Below are 21,639 nucleotides of genomic sequence, written 5' to 3'. Positions count from 1 at the left end.
TCCCATTTTTTCACGAACCCTGGAGGTTCCCCCTATTTCTGGGAGTCTTCATTACAGGTATTTGTACTAGATAATTCATGTAATGATCGCTATTTGATATACACATAGCAAAAATGGTAATAAATTGCCATACCAACAATCTCATGGATCAGTTTGTAAAGTTTTGTCTCCATGGATCTTTGTTTCTTCAGACTGGTGGTGTTCTTGTTAGATGGCGCCCGATACACTGGATTAGATGGGTCCCTGGAGCCTGAGAGCTCCCAGTCTGCACGGCTTACTGTGAGTACACATGTCGAAAAAATTAATCCTAAATTATAATTAAAGAGATTTGCTACCTAAGCGTTTACGAGGATCAGTGCGGGTTCAATCGTCACCCCAATCGGGGGGACTTCAGCAAATTCCATGGCCAAAATAACATCATGACGCCGTACTAACCCAGCAGGCCAAGAATCCCATACATCTGCTGCTCCTCGGAGGCGTCTTCAATATTTCTTCTCCTCAGGATACGGAACATGAAGATAGTTTGTGCAAACACCTGTGCAACAGTAAACAGCGTCAGCAGGGACATGGCCGACAGCCACGTCTGCATTTGTATTGGCAAAGTAGAGGGAAAGAAAATCCACAGACAGCATTCTAAATCTACACCCCACTCCATTTTTGCATGCGAATACTGTAGGTGGGCAAATACCTTGATCGGCGGTATTAAGACGATGCTCTGTAACAGGGAGAGCAGGATGGAAATGAGCCAGCTGGTGGCTTTGTCCTTGGTCATGTCCAGACTAATCAGCACCATGTAGAAAGCAGAAAAAAAGCTGATTGCGAACAAGAAGAACCAACACAAGGAGGTGAAAAATTTGGGCATCTGACAACATCTTTTCTGGTTTGTGGTAACAGGAAAACTCGTGGTCAAGCTGTAAAAAATAAAAATACAAAAATGAGCAAATGACGCACCACTGAGATATTCCGGATCGCCAGTCAGGACCTGTGTCGGATACCTGCTGGGTAGCGGAGCCCCGGAAACATTAAAAGTTTGCAGAAGTTCCTTCAGATCGAACAGAATATTGGAGGCTTGGATGTAATCGATAGGTTTAGGGACGTAATCCAGATCCACAGAAGAGACTTGATACTGGAGGTTCTCCAAGATTTTATATAGGTAATGTAAGAAGTGACACTGATGTGGGGTGATGACTGCAACAGAAGATGGTGAGAGGTTAGCCATTATAATTGGGGGGGTGTGCTGTTTACTTTTGGGGTTGCTGGATATACGCACCCGTCATGTGATGGATACTCTGGGAACTTTCTCCGGGAACACAGATGTAGGATTCCACCAGACTGGACAATGTCTCTATATAGGCGAGCACGGAGTCAGATTTAGGAGAAGGCAGATCGTCGGCGCTCTCGCCCAGAACCTGGATTATATACTTCTGGAGGTAGTCCAGGATATCTTTTAGGTCCTAAAACACAGGACAAGATAGAAGAAAAAAAATATAAAATGTGGTTGACAAACATATTGGTGACACAAAGATGTAACTCAACTATTCGCTTTGGCTTACAAATACTGATGTAAAGGCCAAAGATGGTGAAAAACAGACAGTGCTAGAAGGCAACTCCGATAACTTCCTTGGGTTGTCCATTTTTTGGTGGACCCATTTAATTGAGACAGAGATTGGATGAAAATTTGACAATTATTTATTAATTTTTTGTTGCAAAGGAAAAAAATGGACGTGTGAACTTGTCCATAGACCATAATGGCTAACTGTGTGAAAAACAAACAAAAATGAAACGGGTAAAATACACTATACATTTTTTGCAGTGGAAAATCTGCAGCCAAATCAACACGGGCAACATGTGTAAGAGTTGTGCGCATTTTTTCTTTGCAGAAATTTGGGGTGTTTTGCCTTAAATTTTGACCCTTACCATTTTTTTTCACAATGTGGATAAGATTTAGTGAAATCATCCCAAAATGCCTCTACTATAATACACTGTAGAATATAATGGCGCCATTATATCAGGAGTATATTATGTCCGCCAAATTCAGCAGGACGCTCCGTTGTTAATGTGAGTGGGGGTCTCTCAATTCTTCCTCAATGATGGGGCCAAAAAATTTGGCTGATGGTTTAAAACATGCCTGATCCTTCTCCACTTACTGAGCACCTATGTGATTGGCAGCGGGTTCAAGGGATCAAGTGTTTAGCAGAAAGCAATCTAGGGTGTATGGCCGTATTATGAATCGAACGCTCTTACCTTGAGCAGATGCTGTGCCGCAGCCTCTTTGCCTGGTGGTTTTGGCGCGAGGGAAACACGCAGCTTATTTAGCGTTGGCGTCACCTGTTTCACTTGTACCTGGATGAGCTGGAACATCTGTACAATCAGGAGATTCACAGGCAGCAGGATGGCCGACGACTGGACGCTGATTATAATCTGAGTGAAGGTTATATAAAACTGCCCTGTAAAGAAATCGACCAAATATAAGAATAGTATAAAATACTGCAAATTCTAGGTAAGAATCGCCTACTGTTCACATTGCCTCCAGGTAAAAATGCCGAAAAACTTTATAGACACCAGTATGGGTGTATACTGTACATGTCATTTCCTAATATAGTTTGTGCCTCCATTTTTCAGGTGTCGGCTCTGATCCCCTGTACCTGTCTGTGAGTCCTCATCCGAACGATCGTTCCAGAACATGATATTAATGACCAGGCCACAGAACAAGAGACACATGCAGCAACAGATCCTCTGCACTCGGGTGAACGGGCTCCACGGGCAACGAGTCCACACTGAAAACCACAGGTGATCTTTGAGGAATTTCTCTACGGTACCTGAGAATAGCAGATACCTGCAAGCATAAACCGGGAAAAGACCCAGAGTGAAGCAATAGTAAAAGTATCATTGGCTAAATGTAAGGATTCGTGCACACGACCGGATAGATGAGTGACTGCTATCTATGGTTCTGACGGACAGCACTCGCACCCATGTTATTCTGTGGGGCTGTGCACATGTCCTATTTTCTTCTCTAACCAAGTAGTCCATGGAAAATAATCGCTGCCTGCAAAAATCGGATTCAAGTCTATGGATCCACGCCTACGAGAATCGGATTGAAGTCTATGGATCCACGCCTGCAAGAATCGGGTTCAAGTCTATGGATCCACGCCTGAGAGAATCGGGTTCAAGTCTATGGATCCACGCCTGCAAGAATCGGGTTCAAGTCTATGGATCCACGCCTGAGAGAATCGGGTTCAAGTCTATGGATCCACGCCTGCAAGAAACGGGTTCAAGTCTATGGATCCACGCCTGCGATAATCGTATTCAAGTGTATGGGTTCAAGTCTATGGATCCTCGCGTGCGAGAATCGGGTTCGTCTATGGTTCCACGCCTGCAAGAATCGGGTTCAAGTCTATGGGTCCACGCCTGAGAGAATTGTGTTCAAGTCTGTGGGTCCACGCCTGCGAGAATCGGATTCAAGTCTATGGATCCACACCTGCAAGAATAAGATTCAAGTCTATGGTTCCACTAGAAAAATCAGATGTCTTCCGTGTGCTATTCAATTTTCACGGACTGATGTAATGGAGGGGGTGGAGAAACTTTTTTTTTTTTTCTCTCCACCTCCAAGAAACTTGGATCCCCCTCTGATCAGAGACTGATTAGCACAATCAGACCACTTTTCTCGGCTGGAGAGAAAACTGTCTCATGACCCTAGCCATAGAAGCAGATGTCACTGGACGGCGCCTCTGTGCCAGCAAAAACTTACATAAAAAATTAATAATGGAAAATCTACAAATGTGAGATTCAACGTATTTGGGGTGTGCCGTCATTACGTCCTACGTGATTTCGTACCTCAGAGTCATTAGGTTGGCTTTAGAGGCAGAAGCAAAGATTCGGTCCATCTGGCAGTCGGCGAAGTCGGCGGAAAGCCAAGAGTCACAAAGAAAGTACCAAGTCTTCTCAGCGGCCAGGTCAGTCACCGAGACACGGTGCACGTACCTGTCCAAATGAAAAAAAAAATGGACTCCAAAGATAGATCTACAGCATTTTTTATTAATTAGCTTCTTGCATTCCCTTACCAAGAAGGGCTGACTCCAGAGTTACTGTGCCAAAGTCTCAGGCTGTGCAGCTCCCCCAAATTACGCGTCTTTAGCAGGAAAACATCGACCGCCCCTCTGTGAAATATCTCCTTCTCAGAATCCGATAGGAGATGGGGGTCAGACTGCCCCTCTGATCCATACAGGGTCAAAACAACCTGCACAAATATGAGAAATGAAATATGTAAATCTAATATGTAAAGAATATGTAATATGTAAAGAAACATGTAAATCTAATTTGACGAGAAAATTAACCATTTTTTACATTAGGCTGTTACCTAATAAAAATGATCCAATTTTTTTAAATCCGGAGCCGTATGCAAAAAAGGCTGAAAGTGCACTGGGGACGTGGAAGAAACAGTGGAAGTGCATTGACACGCCCCCAGTGCACTTCCAGAAATCTATAGATTACTCATGACTTTTACATCTGATCTCTAAAAAAAAAAATAATTGTTTTTTATTAGGCAACTAGCACCAACAGGATCATCTTTAGGGCAAGTAGGAGCAATATACAAAGTATATACCTGGGAAGTGGTGCCAGACCCCATACGAAATCCGGTGCATACTTTGACCATATATCTATGGTGAAAAGCAGGATCATTATCTGTAAGAATGGCAACTCTGACCTGAGGATGGAAAAATAATGCATAAAGTCAGCATTACAAGCGGCGTAGTACCTGGTGCCGGTGATGGATGTGTTTTAGAACCCCCCCGGTATCATCTCTTTGTGCCTCATAGTCATGTCTTGCCATTTACCTTTTTAAAATCCTCTTTGTCTTTTTTCCATGCCCAAAATACCACAATCAGGAAGAATCCTACCAGGCTGCCGAGCAGCGCCAGCCCAACTGGGTTGTTCGCCACATTGGCAAAGAGCATGAGAGTATCGCTGAGGTCCACCACATGCGGCATGACCAAGAAGGAACTTGCAAAAAAAGTCAGGTGGTTGCACAGGCAGTGGGTCTCTAATACTGTGCTTCTGGGTCCAACCTGTCCCCCCAAAAAAGTGTAAATATGTGTCAGCAATGCTGCAAGCTTTCCTTCACTAACACGTGAACATAAATGGATATAATGCACAGAAACATGATGGATAAAGTTAAAAAGGTTCTACGGCTTCAGAATGTATAGAAATATTTTTTGCCTTTCACACCCTCACTGGGTCAAGTGCTGAGTCTCCGCCACTGTTACTCTGTCTGTAGCATTGGCGTCACATCGACAGCTTGACCATGAGCGGGCCACTGAGTTCACTGATTGGCTGCAGTGCTGTCGATTTCATTGCTGCAGACAATAAGAGACATCAGGTGCGGTGGCAGAGACTCAACCCTAGACCTGGGGAGAGTGACTAAAGTGTGTTTTTTTTCTTTTTTTTTTTTTTTTTAAATAAACTGCAGCCGGCGATAGGGATTTTCCAAACCAAAGAAAAATCCCTTTAAGTACTCACATAGCAGCCATCTACATCCCAGTCTCTCAAATAATCATCCCAGTAAACACACTGTGCAGCGAATAGGTTAACAGTACAAGCCAAAGTTGTCTGCTTCTCCCATATACTTCCATTAGTCAAAGTCACATTGATATAGTATATCCCGGTGCCATCGGTAAAGTAGTCTGGAGTGAACACCCAGGTAAATAAGCCATCTGGAAAGAGAAAGGAGACATTAGATTGAAAGGAAACTACAAAACCTATACTTGTCAACCAAGGGCAGCCATACCATACGGTCAGCCAAGGGCGGCCATACCATATGGTCAACCAAGGGGGGCCATACCATATGATCAACCAAGGGCGGCCATACCATATGATCAACCAAGGGTGGCCATACCATATGATCAACCAAAGGTGGCCATACCACACGTTCAACCAAAGGTGGCCATACCATATGATCAACCAAGGGTGGCCATACCATATGATCAACCAAAGGTGGCCATACCACACGTTCAACCAAAGGTGGCCATACCATATGGTCAACCAAGGGTGGCCATACCATATGGTCAACCAAGGGTGGCCATACCATAAGATCAACCAAGGGTGGCCATACCATATGACCAAGGGCGGCCATACCATATGATCAACCAAGGGCGGCCATACCATATGATCAACCAAAGGCGGCCATACCATATGATCAACCAAGGTGGCCATACCATATGATCAACCAAGGGCGGCCATACCATATGATCAACCAAGGGCGGCCATACCATATGATCAACCAAGGGTGGCCATACCATATGATCACCCAAGGGCGGCCATACCATATGATCAACCAAGGGGGGCCATACAATAAGATCAACCAAGGGGGGCCATACCATATGATCAACCAAAGGGGGCCATACCATATGATCAACCAAGGGCGGCCATACCATATGATCAACCAAAGGCGGCCATACCATATGATCAACCAAGGGTGGCCATACCATATGATCAACCAAAGGGGCCATACCATATGATCAACCAAAGGCAGCCATACCATATGATCAACCAAGGGTGGCCATACCATATGATCAACCAAGGGTGGCCATACCATATGATCAACCAAGGGGGGCCATACAATAAGATCAACCAAGGGTGGCCATACCATATGATCAACCAAAGGGGGCCATACCATATGATCAACCAAGGGTGGCCATACCATATGATCAACCAAAGGCGGCCATACCATATGATCAACCAAGGGTGGCCATACCATATGATCAACCAAAGGGGGCCATACCATATGATCAACCAAGGGCGGCCATACCATATGATCAACCAAGGGCGGCCATACCATATGATCAACCAAAGGCGGCCATACCATATGATTAACCAAGGGTGGCCATGCCATATGGTCAACCAAGGGTGGCCATAGCATAAGATCTACCAAGGGCGGCCATACCATATGGGCAACTTGCGCAGTGGTCACCAAAAATGAGGGTAACATATAAGGAGTGCTGTCCACGGAGCTACTGAAAAGCAAAGGACAATATATTCTTATTGCACAGGGGTCCTCTGCTTTCTGTTTCTGCTCCCCGCTATATAGCATCACTGCACTGTCATATTGAATGAATGAACCAGGATGGAGGTCCTTACCGTTTGGCAGGGAGACCTCGTGCAGGAATAAGCTACTATTGGGTTTAGCCTCATATCCGACATATAGGATAAGCTGGACTGGAAGCTCTGGCTCCAGTATCAGGACCACAGAATAATTGGCAGAGGTCAGGTTCAGCGTTAAAATGATGTTCTTCTCTTTGGTCAGGTACATCTTGGACGCATTGGTCGTTGCGCTGTGGTTTTTGATCAACACGATCTACAAGATATGAAAAAAAAAATACGGCAAAATCGTGAGATCCCTGGCATATGTCGCTTCTTACACATCATGCTGTACTGGTAGGAAGCCAAAATCAACAGGGCAATCATTGCAGAAATTAGGAGCAGAGCTATGTATGCATCATCGGCTGGCATCGGTCTCCCCTGCTGGCACACACATGTATTCCCTGGCTCTCTCATATCAAGCCAACCTCAATGTACTCTGTCATGTTGTCAACGCCAATGCTGCCATCATCAGACCCGAGCAATATGTTCACCACCGGACCAGCTATTTCCACTGGACTCAGGTGACTAAATGGATTAACGGAGAGAGCTAAGAGCTGCAAAGAAAAGGGGAGAAAGGGTTAATGTTGTTAAGATTGCAGAAAGATGCATGGCATGCTGGAAAAAAAAAGTAAATTTTGCAGCTGATTTTTTTGCATGTAGCAGCCACGTGGATCAGATTGTACAACCTTCATCTACATGCTTTTACTTTTACGGCCACGTTAATCAGAATTTCTGAATATATTCAATGCTCGGCCCAGTTAATAAATAACTATACGATAAATGTTACATCGTAATTGCAAGTACGGGCTAAAAAAGGTAACTTACCATTAAATTTACCATCTGGTAGGCCTCAGTTTTCTCTCGTAAAGTTGAGGAGGCTGGGAAGGTGACTCTGCAGGCAGCCGGGAGGTCGGTGGTGAAAGGTACTGAGGTCAGGTCTGAAGAACTCACCCTGATGATGGCCAGAAATGTAAGGATGCAGAGATATGATCACACATAATGTATAATTTCATCATCCGCAGTATTACATCCGAGCTGCTGTAGTACTACAAATCACAGCACCACTTGTTTCATCTCAAATATAGATTTATAGGATGAATATGGAGCAAAAGATCGCCATCTTGTGGGCACATATGGGTATAACAGTTTCATAAAAAAAATTTTACGTGATCTATTTTTATGAATATTGCCTGTGGCTGTTCTACAATTACAGACTATTTCCAATACTGATTAAATAAATGCATAGTACTAGGTACCTCTGTCTGGAAAACCCACCTTATGGACAGGGTAAGACTTTACTATATAGAGTAATGCACTTTGTAAGAGTGAGGGAAGGGAAGTGACAACTGCTCTGGTCACACTTCTTCCTCACATTAGTGGTTGTCATTTTTTTGATCCCCATACCCACCAATATTTTTTTTACCATAATACCCTTAGAGCATAATTAGATTGAAACATTTAATCACTTTGCTTAGCTTAGACTTTAAAGCAGATCTGTCACCAGATTTCATAATACACATGTCACGGGATAGTGTAGAGCCAGAAGACCACAGCGTCTGATTGCTCCAACTCTGGTACTGAGAAGAAGCTCTTCTCCTTCATTTTAAATGTGTTTCTTCTGGTAGAACAGGGGTTAATCGGGAAAAATCCCTGTGCTCACAGCTGTGCTCGGTTAGCCTCTCCTCTTCCCTTTATAATCCTTGTCAAAGCTAGCATTTGCTGCATGGCTAATGGAGGGAGAGGAGCACATATGAGAAGGAGAGTTGAAGGTTTTATTAGTGACTGTTGCTTGGTTTGTACGCGTGGTAATTCCTTATTCTTCTCTATTTTGTTTTATTCCTCTACCTCCACACCCTGGTGTATTCCTCTGTTATATGTGAGTGAATATTTTGTATGCCTGGAGTTTTCTGTTCACCCTTGTCTATGTTGCCTTGTTTGTCGGGTTGGTGTACTACGTTGCACAGTAGCGCACCCTCTTATCTAGGTGGGGGAAACGAACAGACGGAGGTCTTACTTATGAGATAAGACAAGGGCGGAGGCCCCGACATCTTTGTCATCTGAAGTATCCCAGGGAGGAGGGTGAGCTGGGCACCCCTTAGTGTTCGGGACAGGGAAGGAGCCCCTGGTCCCGGGTCACCGGACAGCTGTGTTGTGACAACACATTGTATACATTATTAAATAGATCTTTTAGACTTTCTGAGGCTGGTGTACTTACTTTGTAGATCCAATCTCCACCCACTTAGCCTAATTTACAGTTCCTCAGTGTCCCTTCTTCCTGCTGCTACTGAATCTCCACCAACCTAACCTGACTGAAAGCCCCTCAGTGTCCCTCTTCCCTGCTGCTACTGAGCATCCTCATACCTATCCTGATTGACAGCTTCTCAGTGTCATATCTCCCTATTGCTGCTGAATCTCCACCCTCCTAGCCTGATTGTGAGCTCTTCAGTACCCCTCCTCCTCTGCTGCTGCTAAGATTCCGCATTGCTCAGTACAAGCTGCAGCTGTCAGTCAATTTAATTGGGTGGAAATTAAATAGCAGTCACATAAATGCTGAACTGTTTTGGATTTCCCAAGACTCCTAACCCTAAAGGAGGTGGTGCATAGTAGGTATTCTGGGGTAGAGCGGGAGGGTCAGGGTGGGGTGGTGCTTAAACTTCTCCAGAAATGTTGGCTACTATGCCTGCTAGTCAGACTGGTTGGATGAATAGCTGACACTTGGTCTCATGATCGCTCCCATTTTTTAGCTAACTCTAAGTCTCTCCTTCTCTTCCAGCGTGGTCATCATGTGTCACTGCGATGGGTGGAAGACACGGCCATCATGACAGAGAAATGGTAGGGTGAATATATGCTATTTTCTTTTCTTTTTCTATCACACTGGAGCCATAGATACAGTCAAAGAGAAGGAAGGAAAACCCCTTTAATAATGTATGCAGCCTGTTTTGTGAAAATTTGGGGAATATACTATTTCCCCCAAATAGAGCTACCAACCTGGCTACAGTCATGCTGGATACGTTGGAAGACAAATTATAACTCTGTGCGGAGTTGTTTCTTAGGGACAACAGAGCCCCTTGTATGTAGTCCATGGACGACACCGAAGAATCCAAGATCCAGATCACCTGTGCATAACGGGGGAAAAGAAAAAAGTATGTCCACGCTCCAAAAACTTTGTCCACCACCACAAAAAAAACCAAACTTGGATATGAAAATCCAATGTACGGACGGTCTGTAGGTCTCCTGACCCCAATTTGACAGTCTCATATATGCCCAAGCGGCTGTCAAAATTTGGGTCTGGAAACCCGCGTACCGCCCATGAATTGTAGTCTGTGCTCGGACCGAGTTTTACGAATGTCTGCATGAGCCCTAAAGCTAATTTTAATTAGTGCTGGACCCTACCTGCCCTTTATTTTTGCACTTTTTGGCCCAGGAGGGATAAGTTTGATAGTGTAGGTTCCCATGTACCTTGTCGTGGCAGATGGGCACATGCAAATTGTCCAATTGTGCTCTAAGTATAGTCTATATAGCAGTAGTGCAGACTAGAATTAATTTATTAAATATTCACTTATACACAAGCGTACTCGGAGTGCTGCGCAAGTTTTTTTGTCTGTATGGCTAAGTATTCCATCACAATCACATAATTAAAAAAAATAAACCTGATCGGAGGTCAAGTTCTCATAGTTTTCCAGAGATGCCCTTATCGTGGTATCAAAGGCGTCGAATAGAGATTGCGCTGCGTCAATCGCCACTTGGCTGGAAATATTAACATCCTCACTCAGCGAGCCTAAAAGCTGTTCCCCAAGAGTCAGCAGAACGTTGCTGGCATTGACCTAAAACATACAAGACAATAAAGAAGGTTTATTAATTATCTGAATGAGGGGCTCCTATAGAAAAAATAGAAATGGGGCCCATACGCTAGTGGTATATAATAGGGTATAATAGGGTAATATAAACCCTCTATGTAGGGGGAAGCATTGTGCACCTCCATGGGAGCCTTATCATGGATCTGTACAAAATGTCATTGCCATCATCCATCCGCGTGCATGAGCGAATATAGATCTGCACAATGATAGACCATGCTTGTACCTGGGACTCAGGTGACAACAGTTCACTGATGTTCAGCAGCTGGCTCAGTACTTCCGAAGCTTTCGATACCAGCGAGACGTTCCAGATGTCTGATGCCACCTTCACCATCTGAGTTACGATCTCGGAAGTAATCTGCCAATTAGGAAGTAATGGTAATAGTAACTGTCGATGATTGCCTAACAAACAGGTAATCCCTGCATGTGCTGCGTTTGTCGATACATGCAGTCGCGGCGACTCAAGCATTTTTTTTTTAACACGCCAAAAATACTCCGATAAGGCCTTTTCCGAGTACGCTCGCTCATCACTATACAGGAACTCTTAATACCAGGCAATGATTGAGTGGTACAATGCTATATAATAGGTTTATCTAACCTGAATCGCAGCATCCAGGGACATATTTCTAAGCTTTGCTGGCTGGAGAGGGGTGATGGCATCCAGGTCCGGAGGAGGGGCTGTACCAATGTGTTTCGGTTTTGTCGCGGGCGGTCTTTTGGTGGTAGTACCTCTTCTTAACAAACCTCTTCTTAACAAACACATTGCGAAAAAACATACAGAACGTCCCTGTAAGAAAAGTAAACCATAATTAAACATTCGCCAATAATATTTTTTTTTTTATATAGGAGCACAATGGAAAATGGGTATATATGGGAGGATGTAGTTATATATACACTGCTCAAAAAATGTAAAAAACGTGGACATCACTGTATAATCCCAGGACAATTTAGCTTCTGGGCATCAATTTGTCCAGTTAGGAAGCAAAAGCGATCGTGAATCCATATCACCGGCTTCGGAGCAAATAAAATGACATAGGAGCACTGGAGAGGAACAAGACTTCTGAAACAGGAATGATTTTGCAGATGGTGGCTGCTGATAATTCCTATCTTCTTATCCTTTCTGACTTGTTTTGCTCAACCTTGTTTCTACTGGTAGTATGAGCTGGTGCATGCAGCCCACTCATGGTGAACCGGTAGTCCAGCTCCTCCAGAATGGCACATCCATACGTGCCATCAATGGAAGGTTTCCTCTGTCTCTAGTCTCAAAAGCATGGGCCATTATATGAAAAATGCTGGATAGGCATAGTAGATAGGTATCAAGCCAACAGCAAGACTCATATCTGATCATTTGTGCAAGGAGGAACATGAGGAGCACTGCTAGAACTCAACACAATGACCTCCAGTAGCTACTGGTGGCATGCATGACCAAACAGTCAGAAACACACTCCATAGGGTAGGCATGAGCGGCAATGTCCTGTAGTATGGCCACCGTGCAGCTGGATTGGCATTCACCAGAGAACACAAGAATTGACAGCTCCACCACTGGCACCCGTTCTCTGCACAGATAACAGCAGGTTCACGCTGACCAAATATTACTGACGTGAAAGAGTTCGGAGATGTCATGGTGAACGTTCTGCCATCTATAACATCATCCAGAATGACTGCTTTGAAGATGGGTCAGTGATGGTCTCGGGAGGCGTAGCCTTGAAGAATTGAGCAAAAGCCAAAGGTGCACTGACCGCTGCTCAGTACTGGGATGAAATTGTCAGAGCAATTGTCAGACCATACGCTGATGCAGGGGATCCTAGGTTCCTCTCGGCATTGGACAACCTGGCTGCAAGTGGCAAGTGTGTGTGAACAGTTCTTGGATCACAAGACACTGATGCCACTGACTGGCCTCCATGTTCCCTAAACTAGGGTCCAATCGAGAAAGTATGGGATATCAGTGCATCCGACAATGCTATGTAAGTAACACTACAGACTGTCCAAGAGACAGTCTGAAAGGATCTAGGTCTGGAAGGAGATCCAGGTCTGTAAGGAGATCCCCCAGGACATCATCTGCTGTCTCATGAGGAGTATGCCCAGACATTTGGGAGATGTGGGGTTTATACACACATTTACACATACTGGATCCTGGAATCTATTTTTCTTCACTATTCAGGGTGAGTTGGAGTCCAGTCCTCATCTGGTTGATTTATTTTGGTTTTCATTGCTAAGAATTACACAATTAAACCCAACGCAAACTACCTAAACATATTAAGGCTACCCTCACGATATGGGCCTTGGTAACCAGAAAAAGCATATTACAACACTGGTTGAGTCCGATTGTCCCACCACAATCTCTTATACAAGCTAAGATAATGTTCCTCTTCAAAATGGAGTGGATGGATGCGTTGACCAGCAAAGAAAGGTTGTCCAGTAAATTTCTAAGTACATGGTCTTTCTTTGTTCCGTCTCTTTCTCCGGGGGTTAGGGAAAAACTACGAACTCACTTTGAAAACACTCAATGGTATCTCTTGCAGCAAATAGGTGGTCACACACCAATTCCATAACACTACTCAAACATTCAGTGCACGCAGAGAAGGGTTGGGGAGGGATGGTGAGGGCTAGGATTATGGGGATTTGTTACTGCCATGTGATAATTCTTAATATATTGTTTCATTGCCATATTATCTTTAAACCAATAAAAAGAATTTAAAAAAAAAAAGAATTACACAATTTATATATCAGTAAAGATGGTCACTTTTTATCTTTCAACCATCGAGATCAGATGTGTGATAAAAATGTTCTCTTTATTTTATTGAGCCGTGTACTAAACGTCTTTTATGTGGATTGTACGACATTAGAAAACATGACTTCTCTTTCCTAATGGATGAGTCTGGTATTACAAGCTGAACTCCATTCAGGGGCATAATACAAGACACAGACTATGGATAAGCACAATTTCTTAAAGAAAGTAGCCATATTTCTAATCTACTATATAATTGTCTAAGGGTCACTTCCGTCTTTCTGTCTGTCCTTCTGTCTGTCTGTCTTTCTGTCACGGATATTCATTGGTCGCGGCCTCTGTCTGTCATGGAACCCAAGTCGCTGATTGGTCGTGGCAAAACAGCCACGACCAATCAGCGACGGGCACAGTCCAGCGGAAAAATGGCCGCTCCTTCCTCCCCGCAGTCAGTGCCCGCTCCGTACTCCCCTCCAGTCTGCCTCACACAGGGTTAATGGCAGCGGTAACGGACCACGTTATGCTGCGGTGTAATGCACTCCGTTACCGCTGCTGTTAACCCTGTGTGACCAACTTTTTACTATTCATGCTGCCTATGCAGCATGTATAGTAAAACGATCTAATGTTAAAATAATTAAAAAAATAAATCGTTATATACTCACCGTCCGTCGGCCCCCGGATCGACAACAGGCCTTTCCCGCTCGCGACGCTCCGGTAACCAGTCCATGCTGCGATCTCGCGAGACGATGACGTGGCGATCTCGCGAGACCGCTACGTCATCGTCTCGCGAGACTGCAATGCACTCTTGAGACCAGAGCGCACGAGCAGCATTGGTAACCGCTTCGCTTTTATCCGGGGGCTCCGGAAGGTGAGTATATAACTATTTTTTATTTTATTTCTTTTTTTTAACAGGGATATGATGCCCACATTGCTATATACTACGTGGGCTATGCAATATACTACGTGGGCTGGGCAATATACTACGTGGCTGGGCAATATACTACATGGGCTGTGCTATATACTACGTGGCTGGGCAATATACTACGTGGGCTGCACAATATACAACGTGGGCTGCGCAATATACAACGTGGGCTGCGCAATATACAACGTGGGCTGCGCAATGTACAACGTGGGCTGCGCAATGTACAACGTGGGCTGCGCAATGTACAACGTGGGCTGCGCAATGTACAACGTGGGCTGCGCAATGTACTACGTGGGCTGCGCAATATACTACGTGGGCTGCGCAATATACTACGTGGGCTGCGCAATATACTACGTGGGCTGCGCAGTGTACTACGTGGGCTGCGCAATGTACTACGTGGGCTGCGCAATGTACAACGTGAGCTGCGCAATGTACTACGTGGGCTGCGCAATGTACTAAGTGGGCTGTGCAATGTACTACGTGGGCTGCGCAATATACTACGTGGGCTGCGCAATGTACTACGTGGGCTGCGCAATGTACTGCATGGGCTGCGCAATGTACTGCGTTGGCTGCGCAATGTACTGCGTTGGCTGCGCAATGTACTGCGTTGGCTGCGCAATATACTACGTGGGCTGCGCAATATACTACGTGGGCTGCGCAGTGTACTACGTGGGCTGCGCAATGTACTACGTGGGCTGCGCAATGTACAACGTGAGCTGCGCAATGTACTACGTGGGCTGCGCAATGTACTAAGTGGGCTGCGCAATGTACTACGTGGGCTGCACAATATACTACGTGGGCTGCGCAATGTACTAAGTGGGCTGCGCAATGTACTGCATGGGCTGCGCAATGTACTGCGTTGGCTGCGCAATGTACTGCGTTGGCTGCGCAATGTACTGCGTTGGCTGAGTAATGTACTGCTTTGGCTGCGCAATGTACTGCGTGGGCTGCGCAATGTACTGCGTGGGCTGCGCAATGTACTGTGTGGGCTGCACAATGTACTTCGTGGGCTGCACAATGTACTGCGTGGCTGTGCAATATACTACGTGGGCTGTGCTATACACTACGCATACATATTCTAGAATACCCGATGCGTTAGAATCGGGCCACCATCTAGTCTCATAATAAACTCCTAAAATCCAGCAGTAATGGGACCTGATTGGTCTAGGATTATCAAATATTCTGGATTATCGACTGTCATAAAAATATATATAAAATTGACTTGGGGCAGAGGATCTTCACAAAGAAACTCAAAGGTATAAGCTCTGATAATGACTGTTGCTGCTAAAATATTTCAGTAGTACACAAAAAGTCACTGACGTTAATGGTCATAATCTCACCTTGATGATGTGGAGCTGGTTCATTTTGGGAATATCTAGGAAAAATAATGTGAAGACCAGGGTCAAAATCATGAACTATGTATCACACTAGTAATATACTGCACTGTCATTCCGGCATGTATATTATTTAATATACAGAACTCATGACAACAATTATTTTCCAACAGTTTGAGTGTTGTCATTGGGGGGGTACTATATGCATTCGAAGACTCATTTACAAGAATTTCCCACTGCAAACTTACATTAAAGGGAACCTGTCACCTGAATTTGGCGGGACCGGTTTTGGGTCATATGGGCGGGGTTTTTGGGTGTTTGATTCACCCTTTCCTTACCCGCTGGCTGCATGCTGGCCGCAATATTGGATTGAAGTTCATTCTCTGTCCTCCGGAGTACACGCCAGCACAAGGCAATATTGCCTTGTGCAGGCGTGTACTCCGGAGGACAGAGAATGAACTTCAGTCCAATATTGCGGCCAGCATGCAGCCAGCGGGTAAGGAAAGGGTGAATCAAACACCCGAAAACCCCGCCCATATGACCCAAAACCGGTCCCGCCAAATTCAGGTGACAGGTTCCCTTTAAGCATTTTTGCTAAATGATTATTTCCTCAACAACTCCCCAGTTTTTTATTGTGTAACCCGTGTCTGTTGTCCTAGCCCCATATACCCATATGCACTTACCAAAGGAACAGATGAATCCCATCTTGTCTTCACAGCCTGGAGCAACTCTCCATTTTTCGTGGTTGCCTTTATATATCACAGTGCACCCTGAACTCTGCTGTGCCATCTTTTTCGCCATCCTGTGTCTACCTACAAGGAAGACGACATTCATATGTGTGACTTGTGGTTTAACAATTATTTTCATCAGATTCATAGGAGCCTCGGTAGTTGGTATCCCTGGAGACACCATTACTGACACTTTCTTCATTCTCAAAAGTCTACTGCCTTGGGATAACCTTTGATTCTGACATTTTTTCAGACAAGACATTTAAACCCTCATCATCTCAAAAACATTTCTCAAACTTTGAATCAACAGCATGTGACCTTATCATATCCCACCTAGACTACTACAACATTCTGACTTAGCACTTACCATTTTCTCTGTGGTGGTCCTTGTATTCATGGCCTCTCTCTTCGTGAATATCTTGGTATCTTTCTCTGTGATCATATTTGCCTTTATCTGCGTGCTCTCTTCCACTTTGGTCTTCTTGATTGTCTATTCCTTTTTGTTGCTCTTGTTGGTCTTCATCTTTTCCTTTTTGTTGGTCTTTTTGGGCCTGTTGGTCTTCGTTTCTTCCTTTGTATTGGTCTTGTTGGTCTTCGTCTTTTCCTCTGTTTTGGTCTTGTTGGTCTTCGTCTTTTCCTCTGTGTTGGTCTTGTTGGTCTTCTTGTTGATTTTGCTGTTCATTTTTTTGCTTATCTTCTCTGTTGTCTTGTTGTCTTTTATTTTGGTTTTCCTGTGCGTCTTGGCGCTGAACTTCTTGAGTGTCCGGCTCTTGGTCTTGTTGTTGACTTTGATCTTGTTCGGATTGTAACAATAGGTTAATCAAGTACAATTTAATGTATCTTTACACAGGATATATAAAGTATTTCCAAAAGGTAGCTTCATCCAAAATCCACAGTACTTTTTCACCAGTATGACTCCAGACACCCCCACTAATCGACGATATTGCCCATACCAAGAATGGCACAGGTCTGTACATTATGTAAAGGCCAAAAATTGTACTGCAAGCGTCTCCCATTCATTGTACTATATATGATCATTACACAATAGAACCTAAAGATAGGTCATTAATATTAAAAGCAGAAAGCCCCTTTAGGGGTCCATAATAGCTCTTTTGCATGGATTAAGATGTTCTACAAATGGCTGTATTATGGCTCTATAGAGATATTAATATTGGCGCATGAGACCGATACCGTATTTCCAATTTTTTTACAAAGGCTGTATCAGGCAGATTAGTGTAGAAAAAAATGGTGGCATATTCCACTGAACCCTGTATGCATTGCTTCTATGGAGGTGATGGAGCCTATATGGCAGAGGCAGTGTGCTGTGTGCGTAAGTCCTCAGTTTTATGTAGATACAGTGGGGCAAAAAAGTATTTAGTCATTCAGCAATAGTGCAAGTTCCACCACTTAAAAAGATGAGAGGCGTCTGTAATTTACATCATAGGTAGACCTCAACTATGGGAGACAAACTGAGAAATCAAAATCCAGAAAATCACATTGTCTGTTTTTTTATCATTTTATTTGCATATTATGGTGGAAAATAAGTATTTGGTCAGAAACAAACAATCAAGATTTCTGGCTCTCACAGACCTGTAACTTCTTCTTTAAGAGTCTCCTCTTTCCTCCACTCATTACCTGTAGTAATGGCACCTGTTTAAACTTGTTATCAGTATAAAAAGACACCTGTGCACACCCTCAAACAGTCTGACTCCAAACTCCACTATGGTGAAGACCAAAGAGCTGTCAAAGGACACCAGAAACAAAATTGTAGCCCTGCACCAGGCTGGGAAGACTGAATCTGCAATAGCCAACCAGCTTGGAGTGAAGAAATCAACAGTGGGAGCAATAATTAGAAAATGGAAGACATTCAAGACCACTGATAATCTCCCTCGATCTGGGGCTCCACGCAAAATCCCACCCCGTGGGGTCAGAATGATCACAAGAACAGTGAGCAAAAATCCCAGAACCACGCGGGGGGACCTAGTGAATGAACTGCAGAGAGCTGGGACCAATGTAACAAGGCCTACCATAAGTAACACACTACGCCACCATGGACTCAGATCCTGCAGTGCCAGATGTGTCCCACTGCTTAAGCCAGTAAATGTCTGGGCCCGTCTGAAGTTTGCTAGAGAGCATTTGGATGATCCAGAGGAGTTTTGGGAGAATGTCCTATGGTCTGATGAAACCAAACTGGAACTGTTTAGTAGAAACACAACTTGTCGTGTTTGGAGGAAAAAGAATACTGAGTTGCATCCATCAAACACCATACCTACTGTAAAGCATGGTGGTGGAAACATCATGCTTTGGGGCTGTTTCTCTGCAAAGGGGCCAGGACGACTGATCCGGGTACATGAAAGAATGAATGGGGCCATGTATCGTGAGATTTTGAGTGCAAACCTCCTTCCATCAGCAAGGGCATTGAAGATGAAACGTGGCTGGGTCTTTCAACATGACAATGATCCAAAGCACACCGCCAGGGCAACGAAGGAGTGGCTTTGTAAGAAGCATTTCAAGGTCCTGGAGTGGCCTAGCCAGTCTCCAGATCTCAACCCTATAGAAAACCTTTGGAGGGAGTTGAAAGTCCGTGTTGCCAAGCGAAAAGCCAAAAACATCACTGCTCTAGAGGAGATCTGCATGGAGGAATGGGCCAACATACCAACAACAGTGTGTGGCAACCTTGTGAAGACTTACAGAAAACGTTTGACCTCTGTCATTGCCAACAAAGGATATATTACAAAGTATTGAGATGAAATTTTGTTTCTGACCAAATACTTATTTTCCACCATAATATGCAAATAAAATGATAAAAAAACAGACAATGTGATTTTCTGTATTTTTTTTTCTCAGTTTGTCTCCCATAGTTGAGGTCTACCTATGATGTAAATTACAGACGCCTCTCATCTTTTTAAGTGGTGGAACTTGCACTATTGCTGAATGACTAAATACTTTTTTGCCCCACTGTACAATAAACTAAAGCACAATGTGCAACATTATCAATATACAGGTCCTTCTCAAAAAATTAGCATATAGTGTTAAATTTCATTATTTACCATAATGTAATGATTACAATTAAACTTTCATATATTATAGATTCATTATCCACCAACTGAAATTTGTCAGGTCTTTTATTGTTTTAATACTGATGATTTTGGCCTACAACTCCTGATAACCCCAAAAACCTGTCTCAATAAATTAGCATATCAAGAAAAGGTTCTCTAAATGACCTATTACCCTAATCTTCTGAATCAACTAATTAACTCTAAACACATGCAAAAGATACCTGAGGCTTTTAAAAACTCCCTGCCTGGTTCATTACTCAAAACCCCCATCATGGGTAAGACTAGCGACCTGACAGATGTCAAGAAGGCCATCATTGACACCCTCAAGCAAGAGGGTAAGACCCAGAAAGAAATTTCTCAACAAATAGGCTGTTCCCAGAGTGCTGTATCAAGGCACCTCAATGGTAAGTCTGTTGGAAGGAAACAATGTGGCAGAAAACGCTGTACAACGAGAAGAGGTGACCGGACCCTGAGGAAGATTGTGGAGAAGGACCGATTCCAGACCTTGGGGAACCTGAGGAAGCAGTGGACTGAGTCTGGTGTGGAAAGGCGTGTGCAGGAAATGGGCTACAGGTGCCGCATTCCCCAGGTAAAGCCACTTTTGAACCATAAACAGCGGCAGAAGCGCCTGACCTGGGCTACAGAGAAGCAGCACTGGACTGTTGCTAAGTGGTCCCAAGTACTTTTTTCTGATGAAAGCAAATTTTGCATGTCATTCGGAAATCAAGGTGCCAGAGTCTGGAGGAAGACTGGGGAGAAGGAAATGCCAAAATGCCTGAAGTCCAGTGTCAAGTACCCACAGTCAGTGATGGTGTGGGGTGCCATGTCAGCTGCTGGTGTTGGTCCACTGTGTTTCATCAAGGGCAGGGTCAATGCAGCTAGCTATCAGGAGATTTTGGAGCACTTCATGCTTCCATCGGCTGAAATGCTTTATGGAGATGAAGTTTTCATTTTTCAGCACGACCTGGCACCTGCTCACAGTGCCAAAACCACTGGTAAATGGTTTACTGACCATGGTATTACTGTGCTCAATTGGCCAGCCAACTCTCCTGACCTGAACCCCATAGAGAATCTGTGGGATATTGTGAAGAGAAAGTTGAGAGACGCAAGACCCAACACTCTGGATGAGCTTAAGGCCGCTATTGAAGCATCCTGGGCCTCCATAACATCTCAGCAGTGTCACAGGCTGATTGCCTCCATGCCACACCGCATTGAAGCAGTCATTTCTGCCAAAGGATTCCCGACAAAGTATTGAGTGCATAACTGAACATTATTATTTGATGGTTTTTTTGTTTGTTATTAAAAAACACTTTTATTTGATTGGACGGGTGAAATATGCTAATTTATTGAGACAGGTTTTTTGGGTTATCAGGAGTTGTAGGCCAAAATCATCAGTATTAAAACAATAAAAGACCTGACAAATTTCAGTTGGTGGATAATGAATCTATAATATATGAAAGTTTAATTGTAATCATTACATTATGGTAAATAATGAAATTTAACACTATATGCTAATTTTTTGAGAAGGACCTGTATGTGGTGAAAAAAAGGCAAACATAAAAGGAAAACAACTTTGGAATATTGGAGCCGATTGATCATTTGTGTGCTTTTTTTTGTGGTATTTATTGACATTTTTGGCAGCAAATTCTTCAAAATGGTGCACACAGTTCATTAATTTTGCAAAGAATAAAAAAAAGCAAATTATTTTTGTCTTTAAACTTTTTTTGACAGGCATAGCGCAAAAAAGAATGGCACAAAAATCACCCCCAAAATTCTGGACATACATAAAATCATTCAAGGAGGGGGGATTGGAGTACAGTAAATTTGTGCACAAATTTTGCTAAGTTTTTAATCTGCAATTTTTGGACCTGAATGGCTCT

At 43.8% G+C, this 21,639-nt stretch overlaps 1 protein-coding gene across 1 annotated transcript in view; it reads right to left on the bottom strand.

Moving 5' to 3' along the window:
- LOC143803893 (polycystin-1-like protein 3) overlaps positions 1–21,639 on the bottom strand; it is a 31,385-nt gene that overhangs the window by 9,051 nt on the left and 695 nt on the right. The window contains exons 2-24 of the mRNA XM_077281652.1: positions 17,742–17,751; positions 17,068–17,540; positions 16,656–16,784; positions 15,979–16,013; positions 11,590–11,778; positions 11,218–11,349; positions 10,788–10,961; positions 10,126–10,253; positions 7,963–8,089; positions 7,563–7,691; positions 7,135–7,351; positions 5,518–5,711; positions 4,836–5,066; positions 4,604–4,705; positions 4,062–4,237; positions 3,835–3,981; positions 2,646–2,836; positions 2,245–2,447; positions 1,271–1,454; positions 996–1,188; positions 689–911; positions 436–535; positions 134–277 (exon numbers count right to left, since the gene is read on the bottom strand). Of these exons, the coding sequence (XP_077137767.1) occupies positions 134–277; positions 436–535; positions 689–911; positions 996–1,188; positions 1,271–1,454; positions 2,245–2,447; positions 2,646–2,836; positions 3,835–3,981; positions 4,062–4,237; positions 4,604–4,705; positions 4,836–5,066; positions 5,518–5,711; positions 7,135–7,351; positions 7,563–7,691; positions 7,963–8,089; positions 10,126–10,253; positions 10,788–10,961; positions 11,218–11,349; positions 11,590–11,778; positions 15,979–16,013; positions 16,656–16,784; positions 17,068–17,540; positions 17,742–17,751 (3,831 nt within the window). The remainder of the gene's footprint in view (positions 1–133; positions 278–435; positions 536–688; positions 912–995; positions 1,189–1,270; positions 1,455–2,244; positions 2,448–2,645; positions 2,837–3,834; positions 3,982–4,061; positions 4,238–4,603; positions 4,706–4,835; positions 5,067–5,517; positions 5,712–7,134; positions 7,352–7,562; positions 7,692–7,962; positions 8,090–10,125; positions 10,254–10,787; positions 10,962–11,217; positions 11,350–11,589; positions 11,779–15,978; positions 16,014–16,655; positions 16,785–17,067; positions 17,541–17,741; positions 17,752–21,639) is intronic.

The sequence above is a fragment of the Ranitomeya variabilis genome, chromosome 2 (genome assembly GCF_051348905.1).
Source record: "Ranitomeya variabilis isolate aRanVar5 chromosome 2, aRanVar5.hap1, whole genome shotgun sequence".
In the NCBI taxonomy this organism is placed as follows: domain Eukaryota; kingdom Metazoa; phylum Chordata; class Amphibia; order Anura; family Dendrobatidae; genus Ranitomeya; species Ranitomeya variabilis.
Note: the sequence above shows the minus strand (reverse complement) of the source record. Positions and strands in the feature narration are given on the sequence as shown.